Below are 18848 nucleotides of genomic sequence, written 5' to 3'. Positions count from 1 at the left end.
ACACCGTGTTTCCTTTGTTTTTTACCCTCCCAGTAACATTAAGTAGTTAGGAGACAGAACAGTTCAGGGGTGAAAGCACAGACAGATGAAGAGAATTTAATATTTTTACTAGAGTTTTGAAAGAGACACGCTACCCTGATCTGTTTATCACCAAAGCCTTCATTTTACTATCATGTACGCACTCTCTGCTGCATATAAGGCAACAACTGAGGGCCCCTACCCACCCCACTCACATGGATGTCACACCTCGAGATGCACCAAAAACTCCAAGGTTTTTTATTTTCACTTTAATTATCTTTTACTTAATAATAAAATGAAAAATAAGAATATATGAATACATACAATCTATATACATATATTTATTGCAAATACTTAAAATTCTTATGTAAAATGATTTTCTATATTTGTGAAAAAATATGACTTTTTAAATGGTGTTGACACCAACTTCTCTGTACATACCCTCAATCCCAATGTTAACAATTCCTTTAAAAAGGCAAAGACACAAAAGTTTAGCATTTACCAAACCCGTCTGTACAAACCTTACAGCCAGAAGGGAAGAAAATAGCTTGCAGTAAATAAGTCAATTTTCTCTTAAAATAAAAAATAAACTCCAAAACTATCCCCCTTATTGCATTTTTTTTGTTGTTGTTTTGGAAATAATCTGAGTGTCTTTAGAGTAACTTCCTTTGAAATAATTTGTGCCTTAACAGTGAGGTCCTACATTAAACATACCATATATGAGAAATTCAAAGTCTTCCACTGTCGTCTTTTTACATAGATATTAAAATATATATTACTTAAAATATATTACTGGAAAGCTATTTTTAAATTGATCTTTAATAGTTGTATCAAATGTAAAGCATTAAAAAAAATAAAGTAACCAAGAATCTATGAAGCTCTTATTTCAACTTTAGGAACTGTTTTACCTATTGCTCTCTTTCAATAGGTTATGTAGGTATTGAAACATGGAAGGAAAGATCCCTGCCTATCATCATGTTTCTCAGAGTCTCTTTGGACTATTCTATACATTGAGCTGAAACCTACCCTTGGCCAAGTTTTTTTTTTTTTTTTTTTTTTTTTTTTTTTTTTTTTACTTAGTACACTGTTGTAGTGCAATAGGGAGACTTTTCTCTCCTTGCGGTGAAGTGAAACCTCTAGGTTACAGAGAAAACAACCCTGGTACTGCTCACTGACAGCGAGTCCCAGAAACAAACAGCAGTGTAATGACCAAAGACCCCCTCACTGTAACAAGTAATTTCACCCGAGAGTTCTTTAAGGACCCTTAGGTGAAGAAAGGCAACAAAAGCGATTAGGATGGTAAACTGTCAGATTATTAATATGTATGAATTTATACCTTCACTTGGAAGGCAATGAGGTCTTCCTTTGGCTATTTATTTAAATCCGTGGTAACTCCTAAAATATCTACACTGTGTGCCTTCCCAGCCCATGTAAGTATGCTTCCATTACCCCCAAGAAAAGGTGCCCATCTGCCAGACCTTATTCTTAAAATCGTTGCATGGGGTGCCACAGACAGTTTCAGCCTCTTCAACACAAGGCTAAAGCAGGACAATCAACTCCAGGTTATTTGGCTTTACTTTCTGCTTACAGGATGGAGAATTTCAAAAATTCTTTAAGATTCAGGAGTGTTCTCTACCAGACAACTTGGGACATTCATAAGCAAGACTGAGATGATATACTGTCAATGCCATCTCCCCAAGGTGACGCGCAATGGAAGGTACCCGAAGGCTTGAGCAGCACACCCTGCTGGAGGCATAAGCATCAGGCATGATGCCTGACTAGTCACTGGAAACAGTGCAACTTAATACCACAAAAATAAGCTTAGCACTTAGTCGAAACATTTCAGATTGAATTGAATGGTAAGGTAACTGAAAACCTAAGATAAAAACTGCTTTAAAGGTACTAGAATACCACATTTTAATAATTTAAAGATTTTCCTGTTCCTACTGCTCCATTTTCAAAAGGGCCAGAGTGTAGTTTTTCCTTTTTTCTATTCAGCTCAAGTCAGCACCTAAGATGGAATAACCTTCTGCCAGAAACCACTGTTTTGAAACCAACTGGTAAATGGATTGTATCCAATTTCCCACCAACCTAAGAGAATCTATTCTCTCATTTAGTCAAGATTGAGGCAGTGTATCTAGTTTATTTCAGGGGCGTATTCACGAATGTGAATCTTCTATCAGCTGGCTCTCATTCGTTAAGAGGATCTGGTGAATCCTAACGCTCAGGACCTATCTGCAAGAGCCTCGGTCAAGATGAATAGGCACGATATGGTTTGCTCTCTAAATGAACTTGAAAATCCCTGATGCCTTTCCTCCTTTCCTGGTTAGTCTGTCCATTTTCAGATGAAGAGAACCAGAGAGGAGAGACTTTCTATGGTAGGAAAGGTGTGAAGAAGAAAAACCATTTTGAAAATCCACACTGAGAATTCGTGTTCAGCAGGGGGTCAGTTCTGACCAGGCCACCCACTTCTGGCAGGCAGACCACCCTCAGTCCCGCCACCGAAGTGGGAAGTGAAGAAGCTGGGCATTGAGAGTTTTCAGCTGCAAGAGGTCTTTTTAACACCCCCTTGGATTACCTAGGGCGCTGAGAGACTGGAAACAGGACCATGGTTTCTGTTTCCTACTGGTTATTGGCCAGAGAACATGCTCCTTACGGACTTCGTATCTCTTACTGTGTGTATGCTGGAAGAAAAATCGAAGTTAGAAGGACAGTAAATTGTCTTGGCTGAAAACGGAACACAAATATTAATCCTATATTCTCCTTGGGCCACAAAAACCTCAAAAGCAAAACATAAAAAATAGTAAATAGCGTCTTCTTGGGTTTCAAAGCTTAAAGTGTGTGTGAAAAATGCAGGTGAGGTAGGGAGGGTGGGTAAACAGAATGGGGGCAAAGCAAAGATTATTACTACCTACTTTACCCTAGTCTGGAATGTGACTTCATCAATGAGTTGAACTTGTTCTGCATTTTGTAAATATCACATCCTGAATATTCAGTACAACTGTACTAGTTTGCACTACTAACACATGTCCTTTACACACGTGAAATTAGGAGATTTGCAACCAATATGCAAATGATGCACATTGACAATCCCCAACTTCATACCAAATTCTGGTAAACAGTAAATTTATTTTAATGTTCTTTAATCACAACCTAAATGTATGTGCTCAAAAATTCTTCAGTCACTAGAGGCAGGATTGAAACACCAACGACAAAGTAAATAACCAAACAACAACAAAAATTTGGAGCTGATTTCTCTTCCTTTCTAGATGTTCCCTTAGCCATTCACTAAAGCCCCTTTACATTAGAAATTTCTAGTGCACAGACAGCAGTAATCCAAAACAGGGGACATGTTTTCTAAAATAAGAAGCGTCTGACTTTTACCATGCATATGTGCACACGTAAGTATGTTCAAAGTAATACATAAGATCATTCCCATACTCTCAGATGCTTTGGAGGTCAAAAAAGAGAATGGACAAATGTGGCCTTAATGAGTGTTTCTACCTGTAGCAATAGCTGACTGCAGAACACTAGGTAACGGGTTGGGAGAGAAGAGGAAAAGAGAGGTTTACCTTGTTTCTAGTGTTAAGATCATTTTCCAAAGTTATGTTCATTTCAAAAGTTTCTGCAACTTTACTCCACTTACCCAACAAAACATATAGTTCAAATCACCCCATCACCAACACTTTTCTGTTCATTTTCTACTAATATTTTAAACTTGTTTGTAAGCTCCCATGAAGGACTACATCCTTGGACATTATTGCTGGAACTGCTGTCCTGAACAGGTGACGGTCACACAAGGGGCCCACAGCAAGGCATACCTTTCATGGACCACATTCCTTGCTGCAAGGCAGGGGTGTGGGATGAGGGAACAGCAGGGATCCACAAATTGCAATCAGAGTGCCTGGCAATAGCACTTGTTTACGGAAGCCAAGAACCAAGCCAGAACTTTCAGAGTCTGAAACACGACCTTATATCAAAAATCTGAACTTAAGAAGGTTCCATCTAAGGTAAAGGGACTGAGTAAAATAAACCCTGAATGCAAATCCTGCGAAGGCTGAATAATCTATGTAAAGCCTGCGGTCAGACTGTCAAGACGTAATCAGCATGAACGGTCATTTCTTCAGACCATCCTCTGCTCCTTCCTTCTCCTAGCCTCTTAGGAAAGGGCAGAAGGGAAATCGCTTCCTTTCACCACGTACGGCAGTCAACTTCTCAGAGTCACGTGACGTGGAACATCAATCTGAAGTCAAAGTAATGCATTATTACCTAAACACCTGGGAAAATGTTAAAACAAGATGTGACATATTTACATGATTTTCTAAGTGCAAACTTGTCACAAATTCACAAAGTCTTGCTTGACTTGGACTTACTATACAAGGTGCTCTTCCTCTAAAATGTAAGACCTGTACTCTGTATTCCTGATTAACGTTTGTCTCTTAAGACAACTGAAACCTACTTGTTTATTTCTGTGATTCCAAAAGGACGCAAAACCCACATCCGCCAACCCTTCCCCCTTCCTGTCTCCTTCACAGTGTGTTCTCTCGCTAGTCTTTACCGAACGACGAGGCAGGAGACACACAGTTTGGAGGGGCCAATGCAATCATCGTGGCAGAAAGCTCCACACCCCTTGCACATGATCATGGCTTTCAATCGGCAGTAGCATTTTGAAGGCGTGTCTTCTATGCTGTTCTCTTCAGGAAAGGCCTGAACGGGAATGGTCTGGCCATGGCTGCTGGGATTCATAGCTTGGCTGGCAGGGATGGTTGTGACAGTCACGGAGAAGGACATGACATCACTGACATTGCTGGATACCTGGCTACAGTCAGGCATCCCCGGTACAGCTGAGTTATGGTCCATGTCGGATGATGTGGCGACATTGATCATGCCTTTGTAGCTTGGCCCGAGCTGTGTCGGGCTTCCATACAGCTTTGGGGTTTGCAGTGGTGGGAGGAGTAGAGGCTGATGGGTAGGACTGTCTGCAGGCAGACGAAGGGCAGCAGGATTGAAAAGCTCAGGGCTGCTCCGCAGGGTCTTACCTCTCACTGCATGAGCCATCTGCTTCTGTGCTGCCTGAATAAAATCTCTGGCTAGGGTCTTCTCATCAAACGTTTGGCCTCTAGTGAACAGGTAATTCTCCTTGTTTAAAGTGGTTTGCTCAGGCACTGGTGTCTCTGCCTTCACATTCTTTTTAGCGGAACAATCATTGATGGAGAGGGTTTCTCTACTGTGGGGTCCTGAACTGGCTTCACACTTGGCAGAACCCTCGGAAGCCTGTGGCTCCTCCTTCACCATGACCGAGTCTTGCTCGTCACCAGTACTTTCCTCGTCAGTATCTTTGCTGCTGCTGCTGCTGCTGCTGCTGTCTCCTGCTGCATCCTTACAGTCTGTACATCCCGTTTTCAAGGTCTCCGTGGGGCTGCTTAGACAAAACCGGTCTTCGGCGTTTACAGAATGGGTCCTCCTAAAGCTCTCCGAACCCCGGCCATAGGTGGAAATGTTCAGTAAGTAGTGACCCGCCATTGCAGGCTTGGATGTCCTTCTGCCAGCAAAACCCAGCATGAACCTCTGGCTTGTGGAGATGTCCTCTAACTGGAAACCTGAGTGGGTAAAGTTGAACTGGGAGGGTTGCGCAAATGAGAAAACATTCTGCCTCCGAACCCTCTGGATGAGAGTCTGAAGGATCTGATCTTGAGTTGCTTTACTAAGTCCTTCCTGGTACTGGTGTGTGTCAATGCCGGAGTCCCTTAGATCCTTACCTGAAAAGAGCTGAGGGGGTCTTGGAACCTGGGGGAGCGGCTTACTTTGCAAAGTTTTGCCCAGCTGCTGCGTGGCTGGATGGGACTGTCTCTCATTAACTTCCTCTCTGGTGCTATTCTCTGTTATGTTGGTACCTGTGGGTGCTCCCATCCCCTTCTCGTCTTTTGTAGTTAGTGGAACAGTTTTCATTTCAACTTTGGTGAGAGGTTTAGGCAGAATCTGCTCCATGGGAACATCTTTGCCCTGCAACAGCTGAGTTACCAAAGGATTATTCGCAGGGATACTAGAGCTTGGCCTTGCAATGGGTCCATTCATATTTGAAGTTCCTGGAGTTTTAAGGCTAGGAGCTGCTGGCAATGTGCTCAAAGAGGATGGAGCTGATCCAGTAGGTGCTCTCGTTACAGTGACCTGGGGTACAGGAAGCTTTTCTAAAGTGGCTGTTGTCAATAGAGATGTTAAAGGGAAGGGAGTCATATCCACTGAAGCACTAGCACTTCTCTCTGCTGAGGCTGAAGGGTTTGATGTATTCTTACTAGAACCTGCTTTGGGCTCAACTATGCCATCGGCTATAAAATGAACAGGTGAGGCACCTGAGACCGGAGCAGGATTTGCTGGAGGAGGTGCTTTCTCCTGCCTACAATTACTGGGCCCTGGTGGGTGGCTAGGAGAGGCCACTGTGGCCGTTGCCCTGGTGGAATTCAGTTTTTCATTACTCAACTTCCCTAAAGCTGGTGGGGGTGTGTGAGTGTGGGCTGGTGGTGAGACTCTTGCGCAGGCTCCACTGATGGCAGATGTTGGAGCCACTGGGGGGGTTTGCTGTAGTTGTGCTCCAGAGACACTATGAGACTGTGCCTGGCCTGGGGTCTTGCTCTCAGATTGGGGCTGAGTCTCTGGACCACAGGATAAAAGCTCTCTCGTATCTCCCCTGCTTCCAGTTCCTGCCAGTTCCAGTGTGGGGCCCTTTCCAGTTTCACTGACTCTGTTTGAGTCTGGACTCTCTCCTCTAGCAGCTTTCCTCTCACCCCCCTCTCCTGGGCCCTGTCCACCCCCTGGGCCAGGTCCTGGAATGGTCCCTCCAACTGAGGCGGCTGCAGCAGCTGCGGCTGCAGCAGCAGCTGCTGCCCTCTGTGCTTTGACCAGCTGGGCTTTTGCTTTGATGTCTGCAAGAGTTCTGGCTCCTGTTCTGTTAGGACTAGTGATGGAGACTGGAAAACGAGCCCTGGGAGAGACCTGCGATGTAGGAAACGGCATTGGGGAGATTCTGGAGACCGGGATCTGAAAGAATTAGGGGGAGAAAACAACAGAGCTTAGTTTTCATTTATAAGAGTCACAAAGTTTCATTAACATGTAAATTCTTAGAGCAGGGTGAACACTATGACACCTGTGACAAGGATGCGATGGGAGATCTGTGCCTAAGAGACCAAACCATGGAAAGAGGAACAAAGGCTTGTCTGCAGGGTCCTGCACCTCTTCTACTGGTGACCAAGACTCCTTTCCCTCAAAAACCACCCCCGCCCCAAAGCCCTAAACCTCTTTTCTCAACACGACTCTCTCCTACTGTCACTACTCACAACTGCTGATCATTCAAGACATAGACCTTTCTATGGTATCTGTATTTTAAAATGTGTGTAAAAGAGAGAAGAGAAAAACAAAAAACAAAAGAATCAGCACACCATTACTTTTACTTCTTGGCTTTATTTTCTACTAAGGTCCAGGGGAAAATTCCTGTTCTCTTCTCTTTTACACACTCACACACACACAGCTAAGCATACAGGCTGAATGATCTTAAATTACAGAGGGTTCTAGACAGCACTGGAAGGAAGACAGTGTGTGATCCACTCTGCTCACCCACATGAGGGAGTATGTATCTAACGTCTATAATGTTTACCAAAGTCATTCTCACCCCCAGCTGGCATTACACTTATTGGTGGAGCTTTTAAAATATACATGCTCTGCAGCTCCCATTGTGGCTCAGTGGAAACTAATCTGACTAGTTCCCATGAGGTCACAGGTCCGATCCCTGGCCTCACTCAGTGGGTTCAGGATCCGGTGGTGCCGTGACCTGTGATGTAGGTTGTAGATGCGGCTCAGATCCGGTGTTGCTATGACCGTGGCGACCCCAAGCCTGGGAACTTCCATATGCCACGGGTGCAGCCCTAAAAAGGCAAAACAAAACAAACAAAAAAACCCACCCACATGCTCTAAGTCCTGTCCCTAAAAGTACAAATCAAAACTCCTAGAGAAAAAAAAATGCATTTTTACAAAGCTTCTTATGAGATTCTGATACATCATTAGGCTTGAAACTACTCGTTTTCATATCATAAAATATTATATTTGAAAGGAATCTGACTCCTGTTCAAACTAATACTTTGAAACTTACTGGAATTAATTAGAATGCATCAATATCTGGACCCTTCTGGTAGAGCTGAGAGAGCAAGTAACCATTACAGATATTCTAGGGCATTTAATTAAAAAAAAAAATTAAGCCATTTAGCTCTTGCATGTTATCCTTCTGAAACTCCTTAAACTGATAATAAAGTCACTTAAGAGTTTTCATTATTTACGAAGTTCAGCAGTCCAGAAAAATTCTGTCACTCATAAGTTAGAGCTGTGGGACTGTGTAACACTTGCCACATTTTTCACATCATGAGACAGACTCAATCTCTCTCTCTTAAAGCTGAATCTATTTTATGTCCAACTGCACAGCAGAGCAAGAAAGAAGCCATTACTGCCCTTCGGTAATACCATCTAGAAGAGACCACTAATAAGGGGAAAGAAAACAGATCAAACTAGAAAACTAAAAACAAGGAAGGAAAAAGCACACCTTATAGGAAATCATATACAGAGAACAAACAACCTTAATCAGAAACATCTTGAGCACAATAAATATCTACCATCATGACTACAAATCATTAATAACATTGTTGATTAAATAAGGACAATCCTTAAATGTGTGTAAAATAAAAACCTCTGGAGTTCCCATAGTGGTACAGTGGTTCATGAATCTGAGTAGGAACCATGAGGTTGCGGGTTCGATCCCTGGTCTTGCTCAGTGGGTTAAGGATCCAGCATTGCTGTGAGCTGTGGTGTAGGCTGCAGACCTGGCTTGGATCCTGCTTTGCTGTGGCTCTGGCATAGGCTGGGGTCTACAGCTCTGATTAGACCCCTAGCCTGGGAACCTCCATATGCTGCGGGAAGTGGCCCTAGAAAAGGGGGAAAAAAAAAAAAAGAAAGACAAAAATAAATAAATAAATAAAAAGCTTTAATGCTTAAAAGTAATTTTCAGTTACTTAGGTAAAAAGTCCTATTACCTGTTTTCATGGAATAAATGAGATGTTATACTTTTTTTTAAAGTATAAAAATCATACAAGGAGTTCCCGTCATGGTGAAGTGGTTCATGAATCCAACTAGGAACCATGAGGTTGCGGGTTCAATCCCTGGCCTTGCTCATTGAGTTAAGGATCCGGTGTTGCCATGAGCTGTGGTGTAGGTTGCAGACGTGGCTCGGATCCTTGCGTTGTTGTGGCTCTGGCATAGGCCGGAGGCTGCAGCTCCGATTAGACTCCTAGCCTGGGAACCTCTATACGCCACGGGAGCGGCCTTTAGAAAAGGCAAAAAGACAAAAACAAAAACAAAAACAAACAAACAAACAAAAACACACAGGGTTTTCTAGAAACTGAAAACAACAGTTTAACTTACTGAGAAGCCCTACTGTGGTATAGCAAAGGAATTAGATTCTTTGAATGGAAAATACACAGTGTGTGAGTTTTCCACCTCTCTCTATACATACACATGCACACATTTTATATATTATAGATATGGATATACAAAACAGATATATGTGCACATGCACACATTTTATACACATGCACATTTGTAATAAAACTCCAAATTTATTTATCTACTTAAGTTAAATAAGATTTTTCCCTGCTATAAATTACCTTAAGCTTTGTCTAAGAAAGCAGGGTTTGAGATAGGGTCTCACCTAAGAGAGTTACTAAAGCAACCTCTGGCAGAAAAGTTTTTGGGGAGTTCCCGTCGTGGCGCAGTGGTTAACGAATCCGACTAGGAACCATGAGGTAGCGGGTTCGGTCCCTGCCCTTGCTCAGTGGGTTAACGATCCGGCGTTGCCGTGAGCTGTGGTGTAGGTTGCAGACGCGGCTCGGATCCCGCGTTGCTGTGGCTCTGGCGTAGGCCGGTGGCTACAGCTCCGATTCGACCCCTAGCCTGGGAACCTCCATATGCCGCGGGAGCGGCCCAAGAAATAGCAACAACAACAACAACAACAACAACAACAAAAAAAAAAAAAAGAAAAGTTTTTGGGGAAATGAAGAAGCAAAAGAAAGGAAAAAAGTTAAATTACATGAACTTGCTTTACAATGGTTTTAAGTTTTCAGTGTAGAGCCTTTTTGGATTAGCAGAAAGCAGACTAGATGAGGAAACAGAAACGATGGTTCTTACTCAGGGTCACTTATAGAAAGTAAAACCTCAACTGTAACTCAGCTCACAGTTGCAGATGTAAGTTCTGACATGTATTAAAGGTTTCTAACTATTTTTATAATAAAAGTCATTATCATAAAAATCGGAATCTCTGGCAAAGTATGATAGTGTACATTAATGATAGAAAAATACATTTTAAAAAAAGGAGAGATTCCTAATTGCTGAAACCAGAGATCTTAAAATTTAAAAGTAATGAAGAAGAGCTCTTGTTGTAGCAGCTCAGTGGTTACGAACCCGACTAGCATCCATGAGGATGGGGGTTCGATCCTCGGCCTCGCCCAGTGGCTTAAGGATCCAGCATTGCCATGAGCTGTGGTGTAGGCTGCAGACACGGCTTGGATCCCCGTATTGCTGTGGCTGTGGTGTAGGCCGAAAGCTGCAACTCCAATTCAACCCCTGGAAGTTTCCATATGCTGAAGGTGTGGCCCCAAAAAAGTAATGAAGAATATCATACTATTAGTAATTAGAAGTAAAATGAGAAAGAAGAGTTGCAAGCACATGAAACAGGTCAGGTACTAGTAAAGTGAATGTTTCCAAGAGACAGGCAGAACTTTTAAGTTAAATAAAAAAGGGAACAAATGCATCACCGTTTGGCTTATTTTTCTACTTATTACATGAATGAATAATACCCAGTGCCTGGGCTCAAAGTAGACATAACAGTATTAATAACTACTACCAATAAAGTTTATTAATAAATATGATTTATTAAAAGAATGAACTGAAATTGCTATTAGGCACAAGCCCTAGAATACACTAATATAGTGACACTGCAACAGAAATCTAAAAGATTCGATATGCAGCAACATAAGGCTAAAACCTAAGTTAATCACATATTCTAAGCAGTAGAGCTTAGCATGGCTATTCTATCTCAGTGACATCCCTCAAGTAACCAGCGGTGACTCAGTGGCAGCCACACACATTTACTAAAAGGTAGTTCTGGACCCTCGGAACATTAAATCGCTAACAGCAGTTAAGAAAACGGCAAAAGTACACTTAAATATTACGGCTCTTCATACAAGAGAGCAGTGGGGGGCGGGAGGGGGTGGATAATATTAGGTATCCGGCTACCTTAGTTATTCAAGCCCCAATAAAGAATGCAGTTCTAAACGCCTATTTATGAATAAGTTTATTCATATATGACCATACTTACAAGTATATCCAATACGTATGACTGTTTCTGCATTAAGAAATGACACAAATACTTGAAATTCAGTAAGTACAACTGAAAACTCAGTGTTCAGACCATCTCTCTTTCTCCATTCCTCCCACTCTCTTACCTTGAGAGGTGGTACTTTCCGCACCGGGACCCTGTCCCCTCTACAGAGAAAGGGCTGTGGGGAGACTTGAAATGGCTGCTGGTGCTGGCGATTCTCAATGACACGTGGCCTTTTTTCCCAGCTCGTAGGGGCCTCTTCGTGGGTGAGAGAAGACTTCCTCTTGAGGCTTTCTGGGCTGTGATCGGCCAGAGCTGATGGAGGCTCTTTCATCGTGGTCTCCTGTGGACCTGCTTCCACTGTGGGCTTCATTACTGTTGCTTCCACCCCAGGACTCCTGGGTTTGCTCAGGGATGTAACTGCAGCTTCTTGGCTTTCGTTTCTGTTACAACATGAAGTTGTAGTGAGATGATTCTCTTTCTCAGACTCCTGTTCAGGAGAGGCAACCGGCTTTTGCTCCAAGAGAGCCTCATCCTTCGGGCCCTTGATGACAGGAACGCTGCTAAGCTCATTTGTACTGGTAGCTAAGGAAAGCAGGGGCTCTATGGACTGGGAGCCTGGCTGCACCTTATCTTGGCCTTCCTGCTCTTCTTTCCTGCCTGGTGATGGCATTTGCAGGACTTCTTTAGCCTCGTAATGGGGAATTACTGGGACGGTACTGACAGGAGAGGCCTCGGAAGGAAGCACAGGTTTTGGTTGCTCGGCTGAGGTGTTCTTTATTTCGGGATCACTAGGTGAAGCTGTCAATTTCTTTGAATCTTCAAGGCTCAGGCCAGAACTAAAAGGTGGAAGAAAGAAATACTGTAGTTTAGAAATGGCCCATATTACTGAAGGCATTATGAGGCAATGCCTAGAAGAACCCCTGACACTTAGCAGGTAGTCTTCACATAGAATCTTCAATATTACTACTATCAGTGAAGGGTCTAGAGCCAGAGTGCCTGGATTCAAATCCTGGCTCTGATACCTACTACCCATGTGAGATTAAGTGACTAGCCTTCTGGACCTGTTTCTTTAATTATACACTGAGGCTAATTATTTCATGGTGTTGCTATGATGAGTAACTAAGTTAATGGATGTAAAGTACTCAGAATAGTACCCAGTACATAATGAATGTGCCAATAGAATGTTAATTATTATCATACTTCTGCTTATAAAAGGGCTACACTGTCTAGAGGCATGCATCACAGACTACCTACAGAGAAGTGAGAGAAGACAAAGACCCATGTACCTGGAGACTGTGGGTTTCAACTGTGATCAACTATGCTCTGCAGTACCTGCAGTAAGACGGGACCAAGAAATCTAAGGGACCCCGAGGAGACAGTAGGAGCTGGCTATTCTCTAGAGGTTAAAAACCAGAACTCTGAGTTTTTGGAAAGCCTGTTCAAATTTCACTTGGCAGAGTTCCCATTGTGGCTCAGCAGGTTAAGGACCTGATGTTGTCTAGTGGAGGATGTGGATTTGATCCTGGCCTCACTTCGTAGCTTAAGGGTCCAGCAATGCCACAAGAGGTCATAGATACGGTTCGGATCTGGCCTTGCTGGGGCTGAGGCATAGGCCTGCAGCTGCAGCTCCAATTTGACTCCTGGCCTGGGAACTTCCATATGCCACAGGGGCAGCCATAAAAAAAATCAAAAATAAAAAAATTTCATTTGGTATAGCTCTGACATTCTGAGCTCGACTGCCTCTGGGCTATCCTGGGAGTGAAGGCCCTGTGGGACTTCCACAGAGTGGAAGAGCCAGGCTACCTTGCATGGGTCACTAGAGACTCCACCTGTCTTAAAGAGTATTGTACAGTAAGCAAAAACAAGGCATCCCTCTTTGGTGATTTCAAATAATCAATACTCTACTCCTGAGATGGAATGGCTATGGACAAAACTGGATAGTAATCAAATACAGTCCTTCAAAAAAGTGGGCAGGAGTTCCCATCATGGCTCAGTGGTTGACGAATCTGACTAGAAACCATGAGGTTGCAAGTTCGATCCCTGGCCTCGGTCAGTGGGTTACGAATCCGGCGTTGCTGTGAGCTGTGGTGTAGGTCGCAGACGCGGCTCGGATCCTGTGTTGCTGTGGCTCTGGTGTAGGACGGCAGCTTCAGGTTCCTAACCTGGGAACCTCCATATGCCGCAGGTGCGGCCCTAGAAAAGGCAAAACAAAAGACAAAAAAGTGGGCAAAAAGAAATAGCTAAAAATAGAAAGTCTGAAGAACTGTTGTAATGTTCCATCTGCCTAATAAGGAGGGAGTGAGCTATATTTATGGAATAACTGCTACCTGTAATAATGGTCATTCACTATCATTTCTATAGAAGAGCTCAAGGTTCATACCAAAAAACGTAGAAAAATCAGTGTATGGGGCTCTTAATCTGTATGGGTGTGGTGTATGGGTCATATCTGAAATGATCATGAAAGGGATCAATGAACACTACTTAGAGATAAGGAAAAGGGCCATTAGTTCTCAAACTATGAGTATGGAGCATCCTTAATGGCTGCCCTTAGGTACACATAAGGAAGGAAGGGAGACTAACAAATAACTAAGATTCTGGGTGTTCAATTCTATTTCCAACAATACAGATCCACTGTCATCTATTTAAGTGTTACCATTAGTTTTGTTAAAATAAAAAAAACAAACAACCAAACCGAATCCGACCACAGCCCCTTGAGAAAAGGGTTTGTACCTTGATTCAACTATGTGTATCTCCCAGAGTGCCTACTATGGAGGAAAGGTTGTTCAACTACAAGTTGATGTAATGGTCCATATTACAGGATTCCTTAGTGATTCTGAAGAAGTCATTCTATTGTGGGGTAATGCACTACTGTTAAAAAAAAGTATAGGAGTTCCCTGGGGGCTCAGTAGGTTAACGATCTGGCATTGTCACTGCAGTGGCTCTGGTTATAGCTGTGGTACATGTCTGATTCCTGGCCCAGGAACTTCTGCTTATGGCAGCCAAAAAAGTACAGAACTTCAATATTCTCTTTTTCTGGCTGTACTCTGCAGCATGCAGAAGTAGTTCCTAGGCCAGGGATCAAACCCAAGCCACAGCAGTGACAATGCCAGCTCCTTAACCAGCTGAGCTACAAAGAAACTCCAAGTATTCTTATAAAGTTTCTGGAAGATGGAGATCCCATTGTGGCTCAGTGGTTAATGAACCTGACCAGCATCTATGAGGACGCAGGTTCAATCCCTGGCCTTACTCAGTGGGTTAAGGATCTGGCGTTGCTGTGAGACATGGCTTGGATCGTACGTTGCTGTGGCTGTGGTGTAGCTCTGATTCGACCCCTAGGTCTGGGAAACTCATTTGCCGTGGGTACGGCCCTAAAGAAACAAAAAGACCAAAAGAAAAAAAAAAAAGTTACTGGAAGAAAAGCCAATCTAGTTAAAGAAAGAGACTCTAATTCAAGACAACAAAATCCTTTTTTGAAAGAAACTATACCATCCACATTGGTAATGAGTCAAAGATTACGAATAATCTAATTCTGTGTACTAAGATTTGGAGAAGAAATAATTTTCTTAGTAAAAAAGAATTGGTTAAAAAAAATTGAAGGAAATGGAAGACTAGATTTTCTGAAAGGTAGTAAGATGAAGCACCACATGACATATGTGTAGGAATTAACATCTGGTTTACAGAATCTGTCTTGATATTACCTTTGACCATAATAGCTTTCGAAGAATTGTTCTTTCCATGGTTCTACTTTTTTCTCCTTCTCAAGCTCTTGTCGAATCCTCACCTGCATCTCAGGTGTAAATTCTCCTGTAATGTACAAAAGAAAATGAAAAAAAAAAAAGGATATTCAATAGAAATATGCTATTTGCAACTTTTCACTATTTATAAATCATGAAAGACTCATGGAAGTCAGAATGCTATCACGTGAAAGTAAGAGAACATTCCTCACCACAAAAGAGAACTACCTAAGTGTCATCAGGTGAAACAAAAATGCTTACAATACCCCTCCATGTAGTTTTCAATACTTAGTCGAAGTTGATGGGACCTTTCCTCTGGGCTTGCCTTGTAGCACCGGCTTCCTGCTCCAAATACCATATTCCCTATAGATTTCTTTCTTTTTTTGACGGTGCCTGTAGCATGTGGAATTTCCAGGGCCAGAGAACAAACCCGTGCCACAGCAGTGACCTGAGCCACTAAAGTGACAATACCAGATGCTAACCCACTGAACCATAAGAGAACTCTGCCACTGGACATTTTATTATTTAAAAGTTCTGTTTCTCCAAGGCAACTTGTATTTATTTAGTATTTAAAAGTTCCGTTTCTCCAAGTTCAACTTCTCCAAGGCCTTTAGCTCTAACTACATAATGAACAGCTGTGGCATCTGAGGTTCCAGTAAAAAGGTGGGGAGGTATTTTGGAGTGTTCAGTTTTCTAATTGTTCCTGAAATTGTCCTAGTGCGCTAGCCATATGACACTCAATAAGCCAAAGACTCCGCTGCTCTGAATATGCCACTTCCTTTCTTATACTACCAACCACCTCTCATTCCTCCCTATACCATCAGCGGATGAACATGCTTGGTAGGTCATCTTCAAACCTGTGGCTCAGATAGGCTGTTCCCTTTTATTCTCTAATACTGAGGACATCAGAGAATAAAAAGCAGGAATGTCAGATTTGAAGTTTAAGACCTTTTAAAGAAAGGTACTGGTAATAGGTATATATAGTCATATATTAAAGAAAGGTACTGGTAACAGGTATATATAGTCATATTTTTTTTGGGGTGGGGGGCAATGTCCACTGCCTGCAAAAGTTCCTGGGCCAGGGATTGAACCTGTGCCACAGTAGTGACAATGCTGGATCCTTAATCGTTAAGCCACCAGGGAACTCCAACCGGTATGTCTTTAAGAGCTTATGTGACTTCGATTCTTTCAGAAAAAAGGGGTCTCTACTCAAGGAAATCTTTAAGAGAAAGGTTGAAAGTAATCAGCAAGAGACCGCTTCTACATAGAATTTGCCGTAAAAAGAAAAAATAGGAAGAAAAACGTCAACAACTACATGAAGAATCTATTAATTAGTTGGTCAATTAACTCTAATTGTGAGTGATCTGACAAAAGGTAAGCAATGAACAGCATTCCTAGCGCTCCCTTATAAATAAAGTTTCTCATTCTTATTTTCATAAGTAATTTCTTGGCATAACTTCATATGACTTTTCAAGTATTAGTCTGTATTCCATGTATACTGACACAATGACAAACAAAATGTTTGAAATAAAAATAACACAGGAGTTCCTGCTGTGACACAGTGGGTTAAAAATCCGACTGCAGTGGCTTGGGTTATTGCAGAGGCATGGGTTTGATACCCGGCCTGGGGTTAAAGGATCCAACACTGCTATCGCTGCAGTGTAGGTCACAACTGCAGCTCAGATTCAATCCATGGCCCAGGAACTTCTTTATGTCACAGGTGGAGCCATTGGAGAAAAAAAATATATATATATCTAGCCAGTGGTTTTAATAATGACTGAATATTCGAATCACTTAGGGGAAATTAAAGCAAACACTGAAGCTCAGGCAAAACAAAATCATTGAGAGTGGGACTCAGATGTCAGTATTTTAAAAACATACCATAAGTGATTATAATGAGCACTCAGGGTTGAGAACTGCCAATAGTGACCGATACTATATGCTAAGTGCAATCAATCTCTTTTTAGTGCTTTATAATTTACCCTCCAATAATTTGTTAGATTAGAATTAGAAACAGGGCATACATAGCAAACCAGTCACCATGTTAGCAATTCTCACTCATGACCTGTATTTACTAAAATGCTGACTGCCACTGAACTGTACACTTCAAATGGCTTCATTTCATACTGTGTGAAACATTTCCCAATAAAGCATTTTTTAAAAGAGTTCTTGGAGTTCCTGTCATGGCTCAGTGGTTAACAAATCCGACTAGGAACCAGAGGTTGCGGATTCGATCCCTAGCCTTGCTCAGCGGGTTAAGGATCCGGTATTGCCGTGAGTTGTAGTGTACGTTGCAGATGTGGCTCGTCTCCCGAGTTGCTGCGGCTCTGGCGTAGGCCAGTGGCTACAGCTCCGATTGGGCCCCTAGCCTGGGAACCTCCATATGCCACGGGAGAGGCCCAAGAAATAGCAGGTAGACAAAAATAAATAAATACAAATTAAAAAAAATAAAAAAGAGTTCTTGGAGTTCCCGTCGTGGCGCAGTGGTTCATGAACCCGACTAGGAACCATGAGATTGCGCGTTCGATCCTTGCCCTTGCTCAGTGGGTTAACGATCCGGCGTTGCCGTGAGCTGTGGTGTAGGTTGCAGACGCGGCTCGGATCCAGCGTTGCTGTGGCTCTGGCGTAGGCCGGTGGCTACAGCTCCGATTCACCCCCTAGCCTGGGAACCTCCATATGCCTGGGGAGCAGCCCAAGAAAATGGCAAAAAGACAAAAAAAAAGAGTTCTTAGTGATTCTTTTTACTGTTAATTTCATTGAGATTGGGCAGTAAGAAAGAGGTTTCTCACTGTTTACCAAGCCATGATTCACAGGACCATAAAATAACTCCAATTTTATACTCTGCTTATTAAAATGTCAATTCCTAAGCATTAAGCTAGAATTAATGAATCAGAACCTTAAGGAATAGGGCCTAAAAATGTGGTTTGTTTTTTTTTTTTTTTTTTTTAATTTCCCAGGTGACTCTCAACCCTTGAAGGAACATGTTTCCGGACTGTAGAGCCAAACCTGGGTAGCTGCCCTTGATAAAAGTCTAGCAATGTGTGTCCCACAGAACAGCTAGTCCTACCCTATGAAATATCCCAAAACTGGGCAAATACCCATGGACGTTCAGAGGGGCCAATATGCCCTCCGAGTACATACATGTCCTAGGAGACACATAATGTCAGACACTTACCTTCTGAAAGTCTTTCCTTCCAGCCTTGGGCTGCTGAGGTAAAGAACTCATTGTTAAGGGCTGAGCCATTTAACTTCATCAGACCATCTGGACCAACCTAGGTCAAAGAATAAGCCACAAAAAGCTTACAAAGAAAGCCAAACATATCATGTGGAATTAAAGGTTCTTGTCTTTTTAGAAAAGAATGTATGTATATTAAATTTTATAGAAACACGCCTGTATCATACCATGCTGCTTATCAGGGACACTTCCATTTTCTAATGCAAGTGAAATCTCTGGAGTTCCCGTTGTGGCTCAGTGGTTTAAGAATCTGAATAGTAGTATCCATGAGGAGGTGGGTTCTATCCCAGGCCTTGTTCAGTGGGTTAAAGAATTCAGTGTTGCCACAAGCTGTGGTGTAGGTCACATAAAGACAGCTTGGATCCAGAGTTGCTGTGGCTGTGTGATGTAGGCCAGCAGCTGCAGCTCCAATGTGACCCCTATTCTGGGAACTTCCGTATACTGT

The 18848-nt window shown here is 42.5% G+C and overlaps 2 protein-coding genes across 2 annotated transcripts in view; one reads left to right on the top strand and one right to left on the bottom strand.

The window, feature by feature from the left end:
- HADHB (hydroxyacyl-CoA dehydrogenase trifunctional multienzyme complex subunit beta) overlaps positions 1–18848 on the top strand; it is a 602797-nt gene that overhangs the window by 134889 nt on the left and 449060 nt on the right. The window lies entirely within an intron of this gene.
- Positions 273–18848, bottom strand: part of ASXL2 (ASXL transcriptional regulator 2) — a 136172-nt gene continuing 117596 nt past the window's right edge. The window contains exons 9-12 of the mRNA XM_003125333.7: positions 18344–18440; positions 15133–15238; positions 11556–12270; positions 273–7053 (exon numbers count right to left, since the gene is read on the bottom strand). Coding sequence (XP_003125381.6) covers positions 4573–7053; positions 11556–12270; positions 15133–15238; positions 18344–18440 — 3399 coding nt within the window. The 3' untranslated portion in view covers positions 273–4572. The remainder of the gene's footprint in view (positions 7054–11555; positions 12271–15132; positions 15239–18343; positions 18441–18848) is intronic.

Source organism: Sus scrofa, chromosome 3 (assembly GCF_054392235.1).
Source record: "Sus scrofa isolate SSC_HxYL_T2T_F1_AM1 chromosome 3, Sscrofa_HxYL_maternal_Yorkshire_Landrace_v2.0, whole genome shotgun sequence".
Classification (NCBI taxonomy): domain Eukaryota; kingdom Metazoa; phylum Chordata; class Mammalia; order Artiodactyla; family Suidae; genus Sus; species Sus scrofa.
The sequence above is the reverse complement of the archived record's forward strand: the minus strand, read 5'-3'. Positions and strand labels throughout refer to the sequence as shown.